The 21847-nt window shown below is 41.0% G+C and overlaps 1 protein-coding gene across 3 annotated transcripts in view; it reads right to left on the bottom strand.

Moving 5' to 3' along the window:
- vps13c (vacuolar protein sorting 13 homolog C) overlaps positions 1-21847 on the bottom strand; it is a 94442-nt gene that overhangs the window by 31052 nt on the left and 41543 nt on the right. For all 3 annotated transcript variants that reach the window (XM_084042340.1, XM_084042341.1, XM_084042342.1), the window contains 24 exons: positions 21666-21798; positions 21342-21414; positions 20208-20305; positions 19833-19977; positions 18972-19051; positions 18759-18818; positions 17514-17664; positions 17070-17186; positions 16409-16512; positions 15574-15741; positions 12732-13036; positions 11717-11864; positions 10604-10712; positions 9556-9689; positions 9233-9389; positions 8987-9066; positions 8377-8436; positions 8117-8273; positions 6064-6183; positions 5579-5682; positions 4552-4719; positions 4097-4401; positions 1558-1705; positions 201-354 (listed from right to left, as the gene is read on the bottom strand). In XM_084042340.1, the coding sequence (XP_083898466.1) occupies positions 201-354; positions 1558-1705; positions 4097-4401; positions 4552-4719; positions 5579-5682; positions 6064-6183; positions 8117-8273; positions 8377-8436; positions 8987-9066; positions 9233-9389; positions 9556-9689; positions 10604-10712; positions 11717-11864; positions 12732-13036; positions 15574-15741; positions 16409-16512; positions 17070-17186; positions 17514-17664; positions 18759-18818; positions 18972-19051; positions 19833-19977; positions 20208-20305; positions 21342-21414; positions 21666-21798 (3278 nt within the window). The remainder of the gene's footprint in view (positions 1-200; positions 355-1557; positions 1706-4096; positions 4402-4551; positions 4720-5578; positions 5683-6063; positions 6184-8116; positions 8274-8376; positions 8437-8986; positions 9067-9232; positions 9390-9555; positions 9690-10603; positions 10713-11716; positions 11865-12731; positions 13037-15573; positions 15742-16408; positions 16513-17069; positions 17187-17513; positions 17665-18758; positions 18819-18971; positions 19052-19832; positions 19978-20207; positions 20306-21341; positions 21415-21665; positions 21799-21847) is intronic.

Here is a 21847-nt window from a genome sequence, read left to right as displayed (position 1 = left end):
ACTTTTAACACACAAACACGCACACGCGCACACACACGCGCACAGCCGCACACACACACACACACACACACACACACACACACACACACACACACACACACACACACACACACACACACACACACACACACACACACACACACACACACACACACACACACACACACACACTTGTGTTGCACACACAAGTTTGTCCTGACCTTGGAGTGCGGGGCTGGTGGTTTTTAGATTAAGGCTGATCCCCTGTGGGTTGGCAGCGGGGTCAGGCTTGTCAGGCTCCAGACCTCTTGCCTCTTCCAAGTTGTCCATCAGGATTCTCAAAAATACCCTCAGGTCCTCCTGACTCAGTGCCACCTATATGGGGAACAGAGGTGTATCTCATCCGTTTGTACAAAAACATAGATACATCCGCAAATCCCCATATATGGAGAACTCCGATGTCATCAATATGACGTCATAGTACTGAAGTCATAGTCTGGCCTGGACTCCATATTTGGGCATGACTAACACAGAAAACCATATATGGCCATAAAAGGGGTATGGTGCGCCTCCACATGTGTAGTCCGCAACGGTTTCGGTTGTGTCTGCACAAAATGTTAGGTGACGGTTTCTGTTTTGTCTGACATCAGTGCATGTTACAAACGTGACGCCCACCTCTCCGTATATAGGCATGTTAGGTTTGTGACGTCCACAGTCCGCCGACCCACAACCTATATATATCCCAGCCACAGCTGTCTGTTTAATGCCCGGATGAGCCTCGGTGGTCCGACGGTGCAGGCTTCAAACCTGTAGCTGCTTAGCGGCAGAGTGGTTCAATTCCACCTTTCGGGCGGATAAAAACCCATAATAAATATAGTATCAATACAAATTCGCTAGCGAATCTGCCAATGTTACCAAACTGCTAACTATGAAGTCACATAATTCCTTTGGGTAGAAATTGTGGTGTCCTCCTTGGGCCTTTTTTTTAAAGATATATTCAATCCCACACAATTTATATGCAATGTCTCCCACGTAGAGAAGAGCTAACTTTAAAAGATCACACCCCACTTTTATATGATTTTAGTAACATCGAGTGAGCATCTGCATCTGTCATTCAATTTAACTACTTTAACCATTATAAAAAAATAGCAGATATACAAGCTCATCGTGCCGCACTATGAGCTTGTAGATCGGCTATTTTTGAAAAATATTGAACATTTGTGCAAATCTTTGAATATATATATATTTTAAAGCAAACATTTTAACTCATCTTTGCTTGGTGGTCCCTGGAACTAAATATTTTTGAGATGGGGGATCCGCAGTCAAATAGATATAATTTTGGGGGTTGACATGAAAAAGTTTGAGAACCACTGATACTGTATAGCAACATACGTTTTTCAGAAAACATTTGTAGAATCGGCCTCAGGTCTTAAATGGTTAAGGGCTCACTTAACATACTGTGTACAGACTACTACAGTAATATACTTTGGACGTCTAAGCAATTTTCTAACACACACACTCTCTTTAGCCAGTCACAGTCACAAACAAACAATACAAAAGGGAGGAGAGAAATCGTACTTTCATTGGTTTGAGATCTCCATCGATTTCTATGGCAGCCATCTTCTTGTACCAGGAGGCTGCCAAATTTCTCTTGACAGTCAGAAGCAGGTTGACTGGTTGTAGTAGCTCAGTTTTGGACTGGGTCAATGAAGGGTCCACAGAGATCCTGGCAGAAACACATTCACTTTTCACAAATGCTTCAGAATCCTGGATAATATTGGACTATTCCAAGTAACAATATAGCTGCAAGCAGCGATAAAGAGAGAGAGAGAGAGAGAGAGAGAGACAGAGAGAGAGAGAGAGAGAGAGAGAGAGAGAGGGAGGGAGAGAGAGAGAGAGAGAGAGAGAGAGAGAGAGAGAGAAACGGAATAGATTGAAGAGACAGACATGGAAACGGAATAGATTGAAGAGAAAGACATGGAAACGGAATAGATTGAAGAGAGAGAGAGAGAGCCATGGAAACGGAATAGATTGAGTCATGTTTTTTGCAATTCAACTTAAATGAGTCTGCATCAAGTGAGGCTTGAACCGGCAACCTTGCCGTCGTGAGGCACTCTTAGGTAGCTGCAACACTACCTATAGTGCTATAGCTTTGTCCAGGCTGATACTGTCTGTTGAGGATCACAAACTCTTGCCTTCTGTCATGACCCAAGCCCCTGTTTCACTAACACTAAGATCACTCGTTCACAAACCATTTACCAATGAAGAAATTGTACATCTCCTCAGAACCAAAACTAGTGAAAGTAGCCGATCTACAAGCTCACAAACAATTAAAAGTTGTCAGATTGTACATCGGCTATTTTCACAATGAAGTATGTTATACATTGAAAAAACATACTCTCATTGCTATCTGAAAAGTTGTGAGATTGTAGATCAGCTATTTTCACAATGAAGTATGTAAAAAACACTCAATTAAGTATTTCATGTTATCTTTAACACATTGCCTGCCAGAGTTTTTTCAAATTTTTAGCTGTTGCCTGCCAGGGTTTTGCCATGTTTTTGGTACCTGTTCGCGTAGCCACAGATTTTTTTCCTCCAGTATGATTGATCCCCAGATGGTTTCTAATCACAGATGAGATTCAGGTGTGGTTTCACAAATGTCAACGAGGTCATTTTGACCTCGTTGACATGTTTGGTTGATGTTTCAATATAGCTCAAAAGCAGTAGTTTTAAACCAAAAAACAAAGTGAATTGTTTGTCCGTTTGAATTTTAACATTGAAGTGAATGGAGCAGCAAATCTTCGAACATTTTTAGCTCCTAATCTGTTCATAATTCGACAAGGGTTGAAATTATAAAAAAATGCAAAAAAAAAAAAAAAAAATTTTTTTTGAAAAAAAAATTTTTTTTTTTCCTTTTTTCCAAAGACGTATATATACGTCTTTGGCAGACAACAGCTGATAATTAAAAGACGTATATATACGTCTTTGGCAGCTAATGTGTTAACAATTGCAGATGTATTCATTGATAGTCATGTTGTGTGAAATGCAACTTAGATGAAGTCTGCACCAAGTGAGGCTTGAACCTGTGACCTTGAGGTTGTGAGACATACACTTAAGCGGGAAGCTATTGGACCAACAGACAAACCTCTGAAAAAAGAGATCACACTGATGATACAGTTTCACGCAAATAGCTGAAAAATCCTGGGTTTAAGTGTTTTTCAAACTGCTCAAGATTGCGGACAATCTAAGGGCGGTGCTTACTGGTCAACGTGATAGATGTGTTCCTCATTAGTCAAGGCACATGTGTAAGCAGGTCTAATGGCTGTCGGCCAAACGAGGCATGACTTTTGCCTGTTTAAAGTTTGCATTTTCAAAAAATTGCTATAGCGCCCCCGTTTGACCAATTGGAGTAAGATTGGTTTCAGTGATATTTGGAATGGCCCTTTACATTTCTGCAAAGTTTCAAAGAATGGTAAGTCTGCATGTATGTGTTAGGGGCAGATGAATAATTGTCATAAAACTGCAATATTCATTGGCTCATTAAAGCTTCATTTTTTCACTTAGAAAAAATCCGCTTGCAGCGTTTCGTCGGCATAGGTCCAAAGTTCATGTGTAAAACGTTTTGTGCAGATTACTCAAAAAGCCCAGGAGGAGATAGGTTTTAACTGCTTTTTACTGCTTTTCATATAATTCGAAATGGTGGGAGATCTAAAGGTCAGAGGTCAAAAGTCAAACAGTGAAAGTTGTTAGGCATGAGGAGACGCATGTATGCATCGAAGTTTCATGGCTGTAGGTCAAACAGGGCATGAGTTGTACCTGTTCAAAGTTGGCATTTTCAACTGAGTGCTATAGCGCCACCTTTTGACGAAAGATTATGAGATTTATTTTTTGATCGTTTTTCATGACCATCTATCATATGGCCGAGTTTCATAAAAAGCGTATGCACGGTTCAGCCAGAACTGGCAAAAACGGCAGAAGAAATGGAATAATGCCAATATCAAAACGGGTCCATGCTGGAAGCCTGGCCCCGTAATTACCGTAATCCCAAGTTCTCTTAGCCAGTATAAGAGCTTATTTGGGCTATTGTAAACAGGATAAGGCATTTACATTCACTGACCTGGAAAGCTTCAGCTGTGTCAACTGGACATCCATGTTCTCAATAACAGCTGGTAGGGGGCAGCCCTCCGCAGGCACCGGGGAGAAGCTATTCCCTATGGTGATTAGACCCAGGTCCACCTCCAGTGCATTTTGGGAGACAGACGACTGTGGGATGATGATGAGTGGCGCCTTCAGTTTGATGTCCATGGAGAGGCGGAAGCTCTTCTGGGCAAAGTCCCTGACGCTGGAGGCTGCCTTCTCTGCTGCCTGGGCCGTAGCGGCGCTCAGGGCCTCCTTGGCTGTCTGGAAGTTGTTCGTGAAGTTCTGAAAGACATGGTCAATCATTTATTTCCAATAAGCATGCATATACTGTAGACATGCAGGCATGTTTTCAAGTACAGTATGTAGTCAATTACAGTATGAAATCAATCCATGTACAGTATCTATCAACTGCTCTATTTATTTGTGACTCACCAGTAAGGAAGTAACAAATTTATGGAGGTAGATCACTTGGATGCATCCCACGTTGAGCTTGACTTTGCCGTCCACTTTGGATGTGTCTGCATAGCCCGCCCCTTCAGTGGCATTGGGAGTCAAACCCATGCTGAAACTGAATACTTCATTTCCTACAATGGAGATGGCCTGGAGGACAGAACAACGCATGGTTATGCAAATTTTTTATTTTACATGGCTTTAGCTTACGCTCATTAGCAGAGCAGATCATCGCCCACTCCCTGGGTATTAAGCTCAGTGATAAATAGCACTACTCTTACAGTCCTTTTTAAATAGTAAACAAATGATTTGTGACTCACCATGACACACAGCTAGGCTTAGAGAGTTTTTTCATTTTCATTTTTTTTTTCATGTCATATGCAAGCAGGGAATCATAGCTACACATTGAAGTATGCAATATGTGCAGTTTGGCCCAACAGTTTTGGAGATATGGGTTATATATAGTGATGTCTTGCAGAGATACAGAGATTTGAGAAACAGCCCCTAAAGAGTCAAGTCTTTGTTCTGTGAGACTTGAACACGTATCCCACAATATAGACTGACATTTGCCATATGGGTGGATTGTCATTGGTAGAGGCAAATTTTACTTCGAAATCTTGATATGTCACAATATATGAAATTAGATTTCCCCCGCTAAAAATCTTTAATAGTCCATTTTTGCCTTTTTTTCACTCGCTCACCTGCCAGTGAGGAGTCCCCACCGGGAGGACGTAGTACCTCCCTCCAACCAAACCTGATGCACCGCGGTGGGCAGGTACTTTACTCTTGCACCACCCGACTCTGAGTGCAATACTTAATGTATGTCAGAACTCCACATATTATCATTGCCATGGCTCTAGTATCTTCGTAGTTATATATCATGAGGTGTTTTCTTTTCATTTCTAACCTGCATTTCAACTACAAATAGCAGATGCTCCTGAGCGACTAAGAAAGCGCATATCGCATTAAGTGACATGAACCCTAGTCCTAAAGAACTGTGGGCACTTGCCTTTTTGTGGATGCTTTTGGGATCGACATCGAGCACACTGAAGTCTTGCATGCGTGCAGATATATGGGTCTGTGGTCCTTGCATCAGCAGGGATCCATTAATACCTGAGGAATGGGAGAATACTTCAACCATGGCCTTAATTCAACAGACCTGTGATGAGGTGCCCACCTGATGATGAACCCCAATGACACACCTGCAACCAACCCTGTTTCCTTTAATCACTTAAATCCTATTTTAGAAATAGCAATTCTACGAATTCACAGTGTATTGCATCGTATGTATGCATGTATTGCATGTGTTGTGAGCTTGTACATATGCCAATGTTGTTTTTATGCCCAAAATAGGGACACCAGGGTTATTGTTGTTATGATTTAAACCAGCTATCTAGGCAGTATGGTAGGCCCTCATCAATCATAAGCGTTGGTTTCAGATGATTTACTGTGTTTTGGTGATCTTATTAGATGAGGCCCATGGTGGCTCTTTACCTTGGATCTTGATGTCAGCAATGTTGCAGTTCTGGTCACACACCAGGACATTGAAAGCTCCAAGCTGCATCACCACTTTCAGGTCGATGACATTACTGTCAGACGGAGATGCAAGGGCAGCTGGAAGGGAAGACAGGAAGTGTTTTTTTCTTTTTCACTACTTGAACCCTACTGTGCTTTGTTGGCCGGGGTCCCCCAGGGATCTGTGCTTGGCCCCGTCTTTTTCCCTCTAGTCTACAAATCTCTTCACTGAAAATAGCAGATCTACAAGCATATATCACAATGTGTTGTGAGCTTATATATATTTTTCAGCAACGCCTCTGCTTCACATTCAAACAGACACATTAAAACCTGGAAACTGGCCAGTACAACCAAAGTCTTATACCGTTGGCCACTGAGCAGCTCCAATGGAGCAGTTTGGGGTTTCAGGGCCTTGCTCAAGGGCACTTCAGCTGTGTTGATGGTAATGGATGATAAATGGACTGCATTTATATAGTGCTTTTCTCCAAAGTGCTTTAAAATATACTTCACATTTACCCATTCACACACACATTGACACACCGATGGTGGAGGAAACCATGCAAGGCACCAACCTGCTCATGGGGAGCAGTTAGGGGTTCAGTGTCTTGAGCAGTAAGTGATGGCCATTAATTTCCCAACCCCGATTTTTCTGTCCGAGGAATTGAACCGAGAACCTTTTGGTCACAAACGTGCTCCTCTAACCTTTAGGCCACCGCTGCGCCCTAAATGTACTGCCCCTTATTTATTGTATATCGCTACTTTTGCGCCACACTGTCATACTACGAAGTATAAAATAGGGATTTCATTTTATGAAGAAACATAAAACGATTATATTCATACTGCACCGTATAGACTTTGCAAAGGTTGTCAGGTGCAATACATAATGGACAAAAGAACAAAACCTAATTATTAACCCATTTTATCAGCTCTACTGTCAACCCTTAACAACAGACCACACAATGTGTTTGCCTGAACAGATGTGTGGTTGAGTGTATGTTTGAATGTGCAGTAAATATGACTTCATGGCAAACATGGCCTCTTGAAAACGTGCCATGTTTTCAATATGCACACGTGCGGGAATTATAAACGTGCCTGCATGCATGCGTGAGCTCCTCTCCACGTTTGACTGTTTGGATTCTCTTCTGGGTCAGTTCACTAATAATGTGCCTTTAAATACTGAGCAAACAAAGCCTTGATGTCCTGCAGAATGAAACCAGCATGTGCATTTTGACCTAATTCTGTTTAAGGCTGCAACTATCGTTCAATACTAACATTTAGATTTTCAATTGATCGAATTGAGAAATAAGTGTTAGTGTAATCAACATTAAAAAAATGGAACACATTTATTTATAATCTCTTTTATTTTAGTTTGTCGTACACTAATATCTTGCAAAAAATACCCAACATAGCCAATCTACTGCTATTTTTTTATTTACTTTACATTTTTGCCTACAATTTGTATTGTATTGTATTGTATGTATTATATGCAATTGAGTACAATGGACCACAATGGAAACAAGCCCCCGGGGCTTTTTGTGTTATCCTTTTAGCATAACCTTTGACTGTACTGCCTGTACTGTTAACAATCGTGTTAATAAAGTATTAAATCAATCAATCAAAATGCCCAAAATAGGAACGTGGATTACGTGGAAAATTTAAAGTGGTTAACTGTTGTAGCTCTATTGGACTTTTATTTAATTCGTATTTATTAATTTATTACAGTTTATTTATGTGGTATGTATTTATTTCTTCTGTATTTTTATGTATTTATAAATATAAAAGAAAACAAACATTTTAAAACGTTTTTGGCAGGCAATGTGTTAACTGGTGCACCCTATTTCTTTTTCCGACTTCAACAATGACTCCATCATTTATGCACTTAAGGAGTTTAACCATCGGGTCACTGAAATCCATGTTAATAATTACACTCACGTGTGTCAAATGTATTTGAGTGTGTGTACAGCTCTCACACACACACACACACACACACACACACACACACACACACACACACACACTGTTGAGGACTTACTGGACATGGTTGAGACAGCCTTGCTGTCCTCAGCCTTGGCTTTGGTCTCTTTCTCCGGTGAGGACGGGCTACTGAAGGACAGAGCAGTTGACAGAAAGTTGATTGTGGAGAGGAGAGCTTCGGTGTGGAGCAGCAGGTCAAGAGAGGTAAAAGTTACCTGGAGAGAGAAAGAAAGAGATAACAAGGAAGTCTCAAATTGAAATTCGATGCAATAGATATTCAAAAAACTAAAGCAAGTGATTACAGCCATGGTTACTCACGTTGATCATTTGTTCAGTATTCTTGTAAGCAGTCACAAAGTTGGGCCCATTCCTGTCCGCCTAAGGAGAAGAGATGTGAGATATGGTCAGCTGAATAATAATTATAATAATAATAATAATAATAAAAGCAAATACATGAACGTTCACCTACACAATTATGGATTAAGAAGTGGTTTACAACTATAGTGATACTGATCTAGGTACCTCAGACAAGTTGTGCTAAAACCTAGAGGCCTTGATGGTACTGTAGCTGTGACAACACAGCAGATTGCTGTGTTGTCTTGGAAATGCCTGGAAGCAAAGGTATGGGTATCTAAGAGACCCACATGGCTAATGGTTTTTCTACAGTTAGAACTTTTAATATATCTAGGTCATTTCTAAGGTAGCTCTCTTGCAAAGAACCTTTCCTATTTAAAGCAGGTCTTGACAAGACCGCTGTCAAAAAACACACACAAAATCCATTGATTGTCACTGATTGGTACTGTAGTACCAGTACCTAATGTAAATGATTTGGCTGTTGTAGATGAGCCTTTCATTGACTACATTCTTTTCTTAACATTCCTTTCCTGACAAATACTAGAGAGGTAAACGGAAATTTGAGAGTTCTTACTTTGAAATATTGCACTTTAAGCAGATCAGCACCGGACTCTGCAGATGAGCTTATGAGACAGAGGGGTTCACTATCGCAATCTGTCAGAAAATATGTGAAAATATTGTAAGAAACATAGTGCCATTGACAAGCAACTGTATTAATTCCAACACTATATCCTAGCACTGTGTTATCACAACATTCAGGAGAGAATATAATAATATTTATTTTGGTCAATATCATTCACGTCGTAGTGTTAATTCGAACCTGTAAACTCCAGGCACTTCATGGTGATGTTCTTGATGTATGTGGTGGCACACATGTCATACTTCCTGACTTTGGTGTCAATACCCAGGCGAGCCATATGAAGCACCAGGAGGGGACATTCCTCCTGCTCTCTGGGCTTGGTCAACTTCACTACCACCTAAAAAAAAAAAACTCAAAGCAATAAGCGATAATAGATACAGAATGTAGTGGGGATATACTTCAAGAGTAACATGGACAGCATACAGTATACAAATATATTCTGTTCATCTTCACTACTGCTAGTCACTGCGATTAAAGAAGATCCTTAAGAAATTTGGATGTACCTCTTGGATTTCAAAGTTGAGGAGAACATTGAGAGTATTTTCCCCGAGTGCTCCATTGGTCATGACTGACTGGCCTTCAGGTCCTGCTTGTGAAGTTTCCACCACCATCTGTTCCTCTGCCAGCTCTGCCTTCTCTGGAAGGGGTTTCAAGAACAAAATGGAAAAATGTATTCATTTATTTAAATTGTATTACTGTATGTTCACAGACTTCACACTAGCCACCTTTTATGAAGAATAAAAGCCTAGCCTGAAAAAGAAAATGTGGGGATTGTGAGACATGCATTTTGTTTACATAACATAATCAGCTTGGACTAGCGGGTCTGCATTAATCGGTATGTAGCCTTGTACTTTGCCTAATATCCTTTATTGTCATCACATACCCAGCCTTTATTTACCCTGGGTGAGGCAGTGATCAAAGAACAGAGAGTATGATAAACTTGTGCTAATTGGTCAGCTACTGTATTTTCTCTAGGGACAATATGGCAGCTGACCAATCAGCACAAGCTGAACTGTCACCACAAGTGATCTCACTGCTGCTCACCATGTCAGACATGGACAAAATTCAGATGGTTTGGTTGTTGGCCTAAAACACAGAGTGGAAAACAGCAACCTTCAGCGTTCATAGAATGGCGAGGCCGGCTGTGTTTTCAAACAACTCGGCAGCTACCATTTCCCCTGGTTGACAATATTGTAAATCTATTAACATAAAGTGTTGATCAAATGCTCATTAGGTTATATTATTTGGCAGTATCTTTGTCAGATAGTTGATAAGTAAGCCAGCTAGCTACATAAATAGAACATTGACAGGTTACAAACATTGGCAAATGACATTATAGCAATTTTGCAGAGATCTATTGTAAAATTGATGGTATCATTCTTGCCAGCACTGACATTTCACAAATTACTGATTTGTCAAGTTGTTTAACTGTGGAACTCACCGTCCTGATGGTGGAAACTTAACCACATCATAAATAAATTATAAACAAACAACACTACAAAAAAAACACAGTAAATGGGATAAAGTAAATGGGACATGTTGTTCTGTTACCTTGAGCCACTTGTCTTTTCATGTCCATGCTGTGTTCTTTACTCCCCTCACCGATGTTCTCTACTAGTATCTTCATCAGCACGCCAAAGTCTTCTTGGCCCAGAGACATCTGAAAGTATGGGCAGATGTATAATGACATGAACTCTAAAACTCGCGCGAAGCAGAGAGGCCTCTGATGTCAGCTGAGTTTGTTTGTTTTAGATGGTAAAGAAAGAGTTGCCTACGACTACGGCACGAGTGGTCTTTAATTTGTTATACTCAGATAAAGAAAAGAACAATATGCGTGTCGAGCAATATCCTGTAGTAGCAGATACCCGTGCAACAGGATGACGCAATCTAGTTCGCTGACATTAAACTTGCATGGATTACTTTCTTGACTTCCACAACTTGGCTTCTGCTGTCTACGGACGTCCAAAGTATTTAGCAGACAAACATGTATGGTGTGACCATTTAGACTGTGACTACATCGAAAAGAAAACACTGCAAACACTAAATAAGCCATTACATTGCAAACATGTTAGTGGATGTGTACGTGCGATGCAGTGGTGCGGCGAAACTATAGACAGTGCAGGTGGTCCAAAAGTGAACACTTGTCTCCAAAAGAGTACAGCATTACGCACGCACCTCTCCATTTGCCCATTTCAGAATAAGAGAACTGTACAGTTCTGTGCTATCTATGGTTCCATAAGGTGACGAGGTGGGACACTCAGGTTAGCTAAGCTGTGCAAGAAATGTATTATTAGATTTTCAACAGTGAGTAATCTGGGGACTGTGCTGATGTTGTTTTAGTATGACTGTCTGTCACTGCGTACGGCACGCATGTACTGTACGAACGAGCCTACAGCGGCGACACGCATGTAAACAAGCTAACGTCCTGCATTGTTGGTTTTTAAAGCGTAGGCCTGAAATTCAGTGTGTTATGAAGTCCGCACGCACAGTCTGTGTGTGTGCTTCTTAGTAGCGTGGGGGGTGTAGCGAGGGAGGGGGTCCCCGAAAATCGGACTTTGCCTAGGGCCCATTCTGCCGTTAACACGGCCCTGAATGTCCCTATTCTGGGGCTAACACTAACCTTTTCTACTCAATGTATAATAGTGAGAACTGTTGAACACCCACATTCATAGACTTGAGGACTCCCTGGACCTGCATGCCAGGGATTTGGGTGAACCAGGAAGCAGCCAGGTTCCTGGTGACACGAAGCTCCAAGTTGATTGGTTTAAGAATCTCAATGTCTGGCTGTGGAGAGCCCCGGTTCAAGGTGGTTCTGTGAACAGAGAAACATTTAACTTTTAACATCCACCATGCTTAGTCAGAGTTCCATTTACAAAAAAAAAAGAAGAGGAAAATACCCAATCTACAATAAAATGTGTCACGATGCACATTTGATCTTCTATTTAATTATTTCTGAATTTAAACATGATTTCGACAAATGTTGATAAAAGTAGAAAATGTGACCAAAATAGGAACGCCAGGGTTTATGTGCATATTCTTAATTAAATATTTAAATTGTGATATTATCAAGCTCATTCATGAGTTGATATCAAACATGAGACAGTCGACACTTCCCAAAAGTAAATACTTAATCTCACTGAGTGCCATTAACGTGTTTCACGTGTTTTTACCGCTATGGTAACATGTTCAGAACCCAAGATATCATCATCTGAAGATGTGCAGCTCCATCCACTCCTTGTTTAACTTAGAAATGAAAAAGGCTGTATCTCGCTTCCTAAGCACTTTTTGTTTTCTGTGAAAAAAACTCTGGCACTGGGACAAAATAATATTTTTTAAAATCTGGCAATTATGGCACTCAATTGTACTACCTAGGAGTATGTAAAAGAACAAAAACAAATAAACAAAACGTAAAAAAAAATAAAAAAGTTCTGGCACTCAATGAGTTAATTCAGTCTGGCAGAAGCAGGGACGAAACATATTGGACGAAACATATTCCCCCGGCGATAAACATGAATGACCAGTGGGGGTGGATATTAAAAGCAGAGGCATGGACCCCGCCCCCCAGCAAATCAAACCTTGCTTAGAGTCATATATATTCTTTGGCTAAAATGACACCAAACAAGATCCGGTTAACTTCATTCTACTCAATACAAAAAACAAACAAACAGGATACTGATACCTGGACAGCTTCAGATGTGTCAGCTTCACGTCCATCATCTCCACCACAGCCGGGAGGTGAAAGCCCTCCGCCGACTGCAGGGAGAAGCTGTTGGCCACAGTGATAAGGCCCAGGTCCACCACAAAGGCGTTTTGCGAGACTGGTGACTGTGGGATGATGATGAGTGGCGCCTTCAGTTTGATGTCCATGGAGAGGCGGAAGCTCTTCTGGGCAAAGTCCCTGACGCTGGAGGCTGCCTTCTCTGCTGCCTGGGCCGTGGCGGCGCTCAGAGCCTCCTTGGCTGTCTGGAAGTTGTCCACGAACGTCTATGAGGAAAGCAACGGACGAGGGGTGAGAAATGGAACAGTGTTGTAAGGCTGAATGAATGAATCCCTGACAGAATGCTTGGCTATGACAGGGGGAACCAGAGGGAGTGTTGTATGTGAGAATTTCACTGCCTAAAAAGTGTCAATCTGGCAATCATGCAAAAAAATGAAGAAAAAAAGAATCTGGATAGCTGATACAAATTTTGAACCCTTGGCTTCAATTTGAAGCAAGTAACCTCGGAAGTGAATTCACACACACCGTTATGAGAGAGTGCAGAGATAGTGGGGATAGCGAACAGAGGTATGACATTAGTGTCTGATGGCAGTTGAGGAAGTTGCATTTATGGATCATTGCATCATTTATGGAGAGAGTGACATCTGACTGTCGTTACATGTTGTGCATGAAAAGCATTCATTTTTTTACGTGCTGAGACAAACCATTCCAGAGTAGAGTGTATATATAGTATACTGTACGGTTCAAGTAGTATTCGCAAATAATTCTTACCATTTGTTCTCTTGCCTGCTGTACCAAATGAGTGGAGCATACGACAAAAAAAGTGCTGGAAAGTTTCAGGTATTTGAAAGTAAATTTTATATATATATTTCGCTGGTTGAGAATTCATCTTACTAATCTATCTGAATTCTTCTGTTGTGATAGCCTGCACCCATAGGATCTTAAAAACAGAAGAAAACACTTATTTGCAAATACTACTTGACCTTGTTCCGGTGTCCACAATGCCAAGAGATCTTAACATGCAGTATAGAGCTATGGTATAACCTAATGATTCACTGACAAGCTAATACTATTCTGCATTGATGACAATTATACTAAATCTTACCGCCTGTAAAACAGGCTCAATCGTTAAAGATAGCCTTTAACTCTTCAAACCTTGTATATACCTAATGTCAACTGACACCTGCCTTTGCACTTTCTAATAATCCCTGGTGAACTAGGAATGAAACCTTATTCTACTGCGGCTCCGGATGACCACCTCGTCTAAATGTCTAAAATGTAGAGGTGTGGAGGTAGTAGAGGTACAATGCAGTATATATATAGCAGAGATACTGTAATAGAGGTGTATAGCCATACAATTCCAGGTTCTATTAGTTGCACTGATCAGCATCATCTGCTACAAAGTGGTACATGGTGCTCAAGACACACTAAAAAACACGATAAAAATACATTTATGGAACAGATTTGCTGTTGCTGTCTTCATTAAAATCTACTATCTGACAGTTGGACAGTCATGTTTAAATTTGTAACTCGGGAGTGCTTTTAATTTTTATGGTTTGCCCACATTACCGCGGGAGAGATTTAAAAACAACACACTGGGAGGTAGTACAGTGATGGGAGGGGAAGCCATGATAAGGAATTGGGGATTTATTGAGTGCCACTCTGACACAGACTCAACAAACTTACAAGAAGAGCCTGCTTAGCAAATGGCAGGTCACAGCAATATGCAAGAAAGGCAACTATGCCACCCACATTTTAAAAAGAACCTTTGAAGACATGCTATAATATCTTGAATGATTTAGAAAACACTGCCATTGGGAGTAATTTAGTATTTTTTCCATGAAGTAGAAAGTAATTATAAAGCTAAATGAATGTGGAGCATGTCTCTGATGTTTGCATTCTATAAAGTGGCACATGTGCTTTTGTTGCGTAGCATGATGTCATCTTGCAGAGACTATAGCTTCCTTTAGAAACACAAGAGGGTGGTTGGGGGAGTGTTGAGGTCAGGAAACATTAAGCCCTGGACAAGATAAGTCACTTCACATCAAGGAAAAGAGTTAACCCGTTAACAGAATGCTTTGCCCTGCTGTTAATGTCAAATTAGAGGATGTCATTGTAGTATGGCTTTGAGGTGCGGTGCAGAGGTGTTGTTGAGTGAAAGCTGTAAAGCAAAAGGGGTTTGGATTTGGATGCAGTTCAGTGCTGCATGCCATGACCTTGTACCTCATCAGATGATAGATACTGATAGCTAAAAGAAGCCTGCAAAGAACAAGACACATTTAGAGACAAAGGTGAAAAGAGTAAAGAAAAAGAAAGAAAGAAAGAAAGAAAGAAAGAAAGAAAGAAAGATAGAAAATACTGGAAGTTTGTACAAATAAGACAAAATGAAACAAAACACACTAACATGGAAACACAGCTTGAGAATCAGATCAGCCCATATTGGAATGTTATGCTGCATGTTTAACTAGCGTACTGAAAGGCTCTGCTGAGCATGTTTTGTCACGTACAATATTTAACTATTCACATTAATACAACCCCCAGAAAAGCTAACAGTGTCAATAAAGTAACTGTGTAAAAAAATAAAATAAAATAAAATAATAATAATAATAATAATAATAATAATAATAATAATAATCCATTGACGGGCAGACAGCTTCATATTTACGAAGAAAGAAAAATAGATAAGAAAATAGATAAATCATTTATACAAAATGAATAAATGAATAAAATACGATAAAGACGAAAAAGAGACTAAATACCTGATGGAAATTGGACTGAAACAGATCTGCGGTAAGGCCCTTACCAGTAGCGACATAAGGAACTTGTGCAAGTAGATGATTTGGATGCAGCCCAGTCTCAAGGTCACTTTGCCGTCCACCTTGGAGGTGTCAGAGTAGCCGTCTCCCTCCGTGGCGTTGGGGTACAGAGACAGCTTGAAGCTGAACACCTCTTCTCCCACAATGGACACAGCCTGCAGGTGGGACAGTTTCAAATTAACTATAGAGGCAGCTACATGCTCCAAATTAATCCACCCACCCACCGAACTGGGTGGGTGGATTGCTACAACATGACGTCACTGGGCAGCGCTGATAAGCGGTGAGGTGGTCACTCTCCACCCAACCACCCCTTCGGAACCAGAGGGAGGCGGGGTCAACCCTCAAAGGAGTATAATGGTGTCTTATCAATAAGGAACTTTAGGTGGATAAGTGGGTTTGGTGGGTGGGTGGGTGGATTCATTTGGAGCATGTAGCTGCAAGAGGGTACAAATGTAAATGAATGAACCCTGGACCCTTACGGTCCATTTGGTTACATGTGTACACTTTCAGAGTTACAAATGTGTGTTGCGTGCGTGTGTGGTTGTTTGTGTCATGAGTACACCCACACTGAACATGAATATTATGTGATGATAAAGCGGAACAAGGTCGATGTTTTACTGCAAATAGCCTTTTATGGCGTGTGTCCTTCCTGGGGAAAGACTGTCGCAAACTCTACAGTAACTTAATCAATATTATATTGATTAGCTGCTGTAATGACAGCTATCATTTCTAATTATTACTATGATACTAACAGATCATTTCTGATCACATTAGCTTAAGTTTGGAGCAATAATCTTCCTGTACCTTCCTTTTATACTGTACCTTTTTGTGGATGGTCTTGGGGTCAATATCTGTGACCACGATATCTCGGAGTCTGGCGAATACCTCTGTTTCTTTGGCCTGAACCAGGACAGATGCATCAATACCTGTGAACACATTGTACATACTATGTTAGACAGAGGTCCTGAACCCAGGATGAAACCGTTTCAGACACTACCATGCCCCAATAGTCCATTCTTAATATTTTGTTTAAACTTTTTTGAATTATTATTTTTTACACCATTTTTTCCGTCATTATGCCAATTAATTCCTCCCAAAACACTTCTGTGTCACTGCTGTTGTATCCTACTGACTCACGTGCCAGTGAGGAGCCCCCACCGGGAGGACGAAGAGGCTTTGCCTACTCCTCCCACCCAACGCTCCCTGCTGACAGGTGCCGCCCCAGCCGGTAGGAGTACATGCAATGACCAATATCACCCTCCCCGCCCGGCTTCCCTCCCCCGAACACGGGCCAATTGTGCTAGCATAGACGCCCGACAAAGCCGGATGCACCACGGTGGATTCGAACCTGTGGTGGTGGGCAGGGACTTAACCACTGCGCCACCAGTGCGCCTAAGAACAATAAAATAATCTAAATCACTTTCATCAAACGGTCCCCAAATAAATGAACGATAGATATCTGAGAAACAAAGTGGAACCTTGCCTTGGACTATGATGTCAGCGATGCTGCGTCGATCATCACAGACCTCCACATGGAAACGGCCCAGCTGGGCAAACAGTTTGAAGTTAAAAATGTTGACATCTCGCGAGCCTTTTGATACTGCCAAGGGATACAGAAACACAGTTAAATAAACATAGAGCTGTGACAATACAACTATTAACTATTATTGTTTTATTGTCTATAATATTGTTATTAAGCATGACATATAGATCAGACAGTATATTCTTGTTAAAGAAGACTAAGCGCAAGAAGAACAGTATAAAAATGGACACTTACGAATCCATTTCAGTTAAATTAACACTGAGGATTTTGCTGTGTAGTAGCAGTAGTAATCATAGTATAAGTAATATTACAGAACAGGTACATGCATTCACGTATAGTGTAGTTGCCTATCCCTCACAGCCAGGGCAATATGGAGATGTTTACCCATCTTGCCATGTCCAGCTTTTTCCACCGGCTTCTTGACCTCTCTGTCTTTGGAGGTGGTGAGGTCCTGAGGCAGAACGGTGTTCAGATAGTTGATGGTGGACAGCAAGGCCTTGGTATGGAGGAGGAAGTCCAGGGATGAAAACTCCACCTGAGCACAACAGAGAACAATAGGAATAAAGCTAAATACAGCTGTAATCTGGTACAGTAGGTAATTTAGTTCTTTCTACAGCATCTCTCTCTTTCCCTTATAATACAGGCAGCACTTCAGAGTTTATGTAATCTGAGCTCTAAAGCCCTGTTAAACGCTTTGTGTATTTGCTGTTGTCTGTTACTATGGGAACACCAGGAAAATATATGTCCATAACTTTTTTTATCAACTTTTTTTTCTCTCCAATTTAGTCATTGCCAATTCCCCTATAGACCCTGCCACTGCCAACCTCATGGTTTAGTCTGGAGAGGGTGTTGTAGACCCTAGGGCTGCACAAGATATCAAACATTTATCGTCATCGCAATATCAACACGATATGCTTGAACTGCAATGAATATTATGTGCCATGTGTTCACACTCTGCATATCAATACATTTGGCATATCACTCAGAGCCCAGCTAATTATCTAAGTTGAAGTTTTTTCTTAGATTAGAAGAAATATTAGGGGAGCAGTCAGAAACGGCATTGTTAAGCTGGTGGTATACATTCATTGTCAATAGCAGGTGTAGCCAGGTGCAATGTTGTCTGTAAAACTATGTTGGAATGGAAATATACAGAAATCCATTTCTTTCTTCTTCTTTTTGTGTGTGTGCAATGTGCATACAGTGGGCTTTTCCTTGTCTGGGTTCTATGTTAGCAGTAAACCAAAGCAGAAAGACTTTAACACTGTATAAATAATTCAACATTTGTTTACTTGAGTCAACAATTTTATCATATATTGCATGTTTTCCTAATATCGTGCAGCCATGGTAGACACCACATATCTCCTCCAATACACATGGAGTCACCAGCCGTATCTTTCACCTGACAGTGAGGAGTTTCACCGGGTGAGCGTAATGCATGCAGAGGAACATCATGCCATCCCTCTCAATTCCGCTTCCTACTGAGCAGGCATCTCGGTTAACCAGTAGGAGTCGCTATTCCAGTGACAGAGATCACTCTCCCCTGCCGGCTTTCCACCCGTAAACACGGCCAATTATGTTTCTTTGCAGCACACCAAGCCAAGCACCTCCAAAGCTACATCCATTACTCACCTTAAGTGTTTGTTCTGTGTTGTCAAACATGGTCAGGAAGCTGGGGCCATTAGGGTCAGCCTGTGGAGAAAATATGAAAAACAAACAAATGCAAAAAACATTTTAAACATTTGTTTATTGGTTTTTGAGGGGATGTTATGGGATTTTCTTTGTTGTGGATGTGAAAAATGCATTATTAGATACCGACATCTAAACATTGATGGAGAGACTTACTTTGACATATTCCACCTTCAGCAAGTCAGAGCCCTGTTTGTCTGATGAGCTGATCAGGTGGAGAGGCTCCTTCCGCTCATCTGGTACAAACACACGTCCACATTAAAAGTTCACACTCGCTAACTACAGCACAACTGTGCAAGAAGTACCTAGAGTGCAATTGTGTGTATTTCGAATGTACAGTCAGCATGCGTCTGTTTTTGTGTCTTTTTTTGTGCTGTATAAAATGGGTCTCATTTATTGTAGGCAAGTTTCCATTTTAAATCATTCCAACAAGTACCGTCACGGTAATCAAACATTCAGAGGCATGTCATTTCAAATGTATCTATGAATGTATAATAACGAATGCCAATTCATTGTAGATTAGAAGCCAACGTATTTGCATGGCCTCAGATAATTCCATATTAGGCAAAGCAGCACACACTTTGCCAAACATTCCAAATATCTTCAGCGATTCGATCAGGGCTATATTTCAAAGAGGGCTTCCAACGCATAATAATTTGGATTATTTTGCTTGTCCATCACAAACAAAAACATTAGAAGTGGATGATAAATTGCACACACATTGCTGAACTATTTGGGGGTTGTACTGTATTAGCTGGATGAATTGCCAGGTGGTTCACTATTACTGTATCAGACCAGTATAGTATATATGTGTCATATTATGCAATTATGAATTAGTGTGCTGGGATACAGTATGTAAGTGTTACTGTCTGTATTTGTGCATGTATGTACACAGTATGCATGCATTTAAGGACATGCTGTGTGTGTGTGTGTGTGTGTGTGTGTGTGTGTGTGTGTGTGTGTGTGTGTGTGTGTGTGTGTGTGTGTGTGTGTGTGTGTGTGTGTGTGTGTTCCTACCACAGTAGTCCAGGCCTACTCGGCGAAGGTAGGAGGTGATGCTGAGGTCATATGTCCTCAGCTTGCCCTGGGCTCCTAGCTGAGACACACTGAGGGCCAGCACCGTGTTCTCCTGGTCAGCCTGCCTTGTGAGCTCCAACAAGACCTACACACACACACACACAGGCAGATATAACATTAAGTACTAAAACTGCAGCATACTGCAGCTCATCCCCTTCACCGTCTCACTACCTCTTCTGTATCTATAACATCATATCTATAACATCCTGACACAGCTCAATGAACTTCTCTTTTGAGCTCGGTAGGCCGCTGTGGCCTATTCTGTGGTTTACTGAGGATAAGATGAGGAGATAATAAACATGCTGATAAACGCACCGTCTTGACTTCAAACTGGAACTGAACATCAGTGAGCTCTTCTATGGCTGATTGTTGACCATCGTCCAGAGACCGCATGCTAGCATCCTCATCAGAATCTGCACAAGACAAGATCCAGTTGGAGTAGTTCTGTGGTCAGAGCCAGTCTACTGTACGTTTGGGTCAGTCTTACGTATTTCCTCAAATATAATTCCAGTTTGTCATGTCGTACTGTATGTAACTGTAGGTCAGATGAGTAACCACTATATTCAAGTAAAGGTCTATGGATCTTTGCAGACTGTTGAATTAGTCTTATCGAGTAGCTTGTATGTTGAGAGAACACAGCTGACCTGAGGGGGGCGCTGTTATGTTGCAGTTATAATGACAACAGTACAATGGCTTCCAGTAGATTCATTCACAAATAGAATAAATTAATCAGATAAAGACAAACTGACATAATTCCTGTCGGGTGGAAACCTCTCATCTCCATATTTTAACTTTTCCTGTTTTTTTCATAAATGAATGCCCTACTTCGTCATACTACCGTGTCACACAAAGTAGCAGATCTAAGGGCTTGTAGATCAGCAATTTTAAAATTTGAATCCTAAAAAGTAACGTTTTTGGACATACAATACGAGTTTTCCACCTGACAGCAACAACATACCGGTAGATCAGATGTATTAACCCATTAAGACCGGGGAAGCCTATAGGTTGTTATACCTTTAAAACCGGGAAAGCATCTGTGACATTTTTTTAAAATGCATATAGCAACAGGAATAATTATTTAAATTGGATGAATAAAAAATGTAAGATTTTCTGAAAACTTAGGTTAGTATTTAGCAGGCGTTTTTAAAATCGGCCTCAGGTCTAATCCCCTGAGTCGTTACAGCCATTAGAACAGGATGTAGATTATAGCAGCAATAAAGGAAAGAAAGACGTAACAACACAGTGAGTACATAACTTTCCTATAGTAAATGGGAATCGGACATAATTACAACTGACGTAATATCAGTACAGAACCATTTAACCTAGATTGCGGAAAATGCACATTTGTGCAGCTACAGCACAGTGGAAGTTCATAGTATATTAAGATTGGCAATGCCAAATAGTACAACACTGTCAGTGAAAGGCAGCTGGTGTAATGTTATTGCTAACCTGTTTCAATTGCATCGATTAAGGCAGGATGAAGGCTGAGAGCTCTAGGCCTAGTGTCAGCCAGAGACAGCACCTAGAGCAAGAAGACAGGAACAAAGATGTTTTTTCTTTGAAAAACACTCAATAGGTTTGAAATATTGTTTATGTATTATGTATTTATTTGACATTCATGGGCAATGATCAGGAGTGTGCCAATTGTGACATTTTTTGTTGTGAATGGAGCCATGGATTGGACTGTACCAAATGAGCCTTGTTCTTGAGAGTAGAGGCTTGGACCTCATGTAGGGAAGTTTTTTCTGATATGGATTGAGTGTACAAGCCTACCTTCTCGGTGGGGGTGGAGGGCGCTGAGCCCATGTTGGGCAGGGGGATGCTGTTGATGAGCTGGAGCACACCGTGGACCTTTTGATCAGAGATCCTCACATGGAGCAATGGCAGCTCTCCAGACACCTTGAACCTTAAAATCACAAAGTACAATGTTCCTTGGTGTCCTTGAAGAATTTGAG

Source organism: Gymnoscopelus microlampas (genome assembly GCF_963454915.1).
Source record: "Gymnoscopelus microlampas genome assembly, chromosome: 1".
Taxonomy (NCBI): domain Eukaryota; kingdom Metazoa; phylum Chordata; class Actinopteri; order Myctophiformes; family Myctophidae; genus Gymnoscopelus; species Gymnoscopelus microlampas.
The sequence above is the reverse complement of the archived record's forward strand: the minus strand, read 5'-3'. Positions and strand labels throughout refer to the sequence as shown.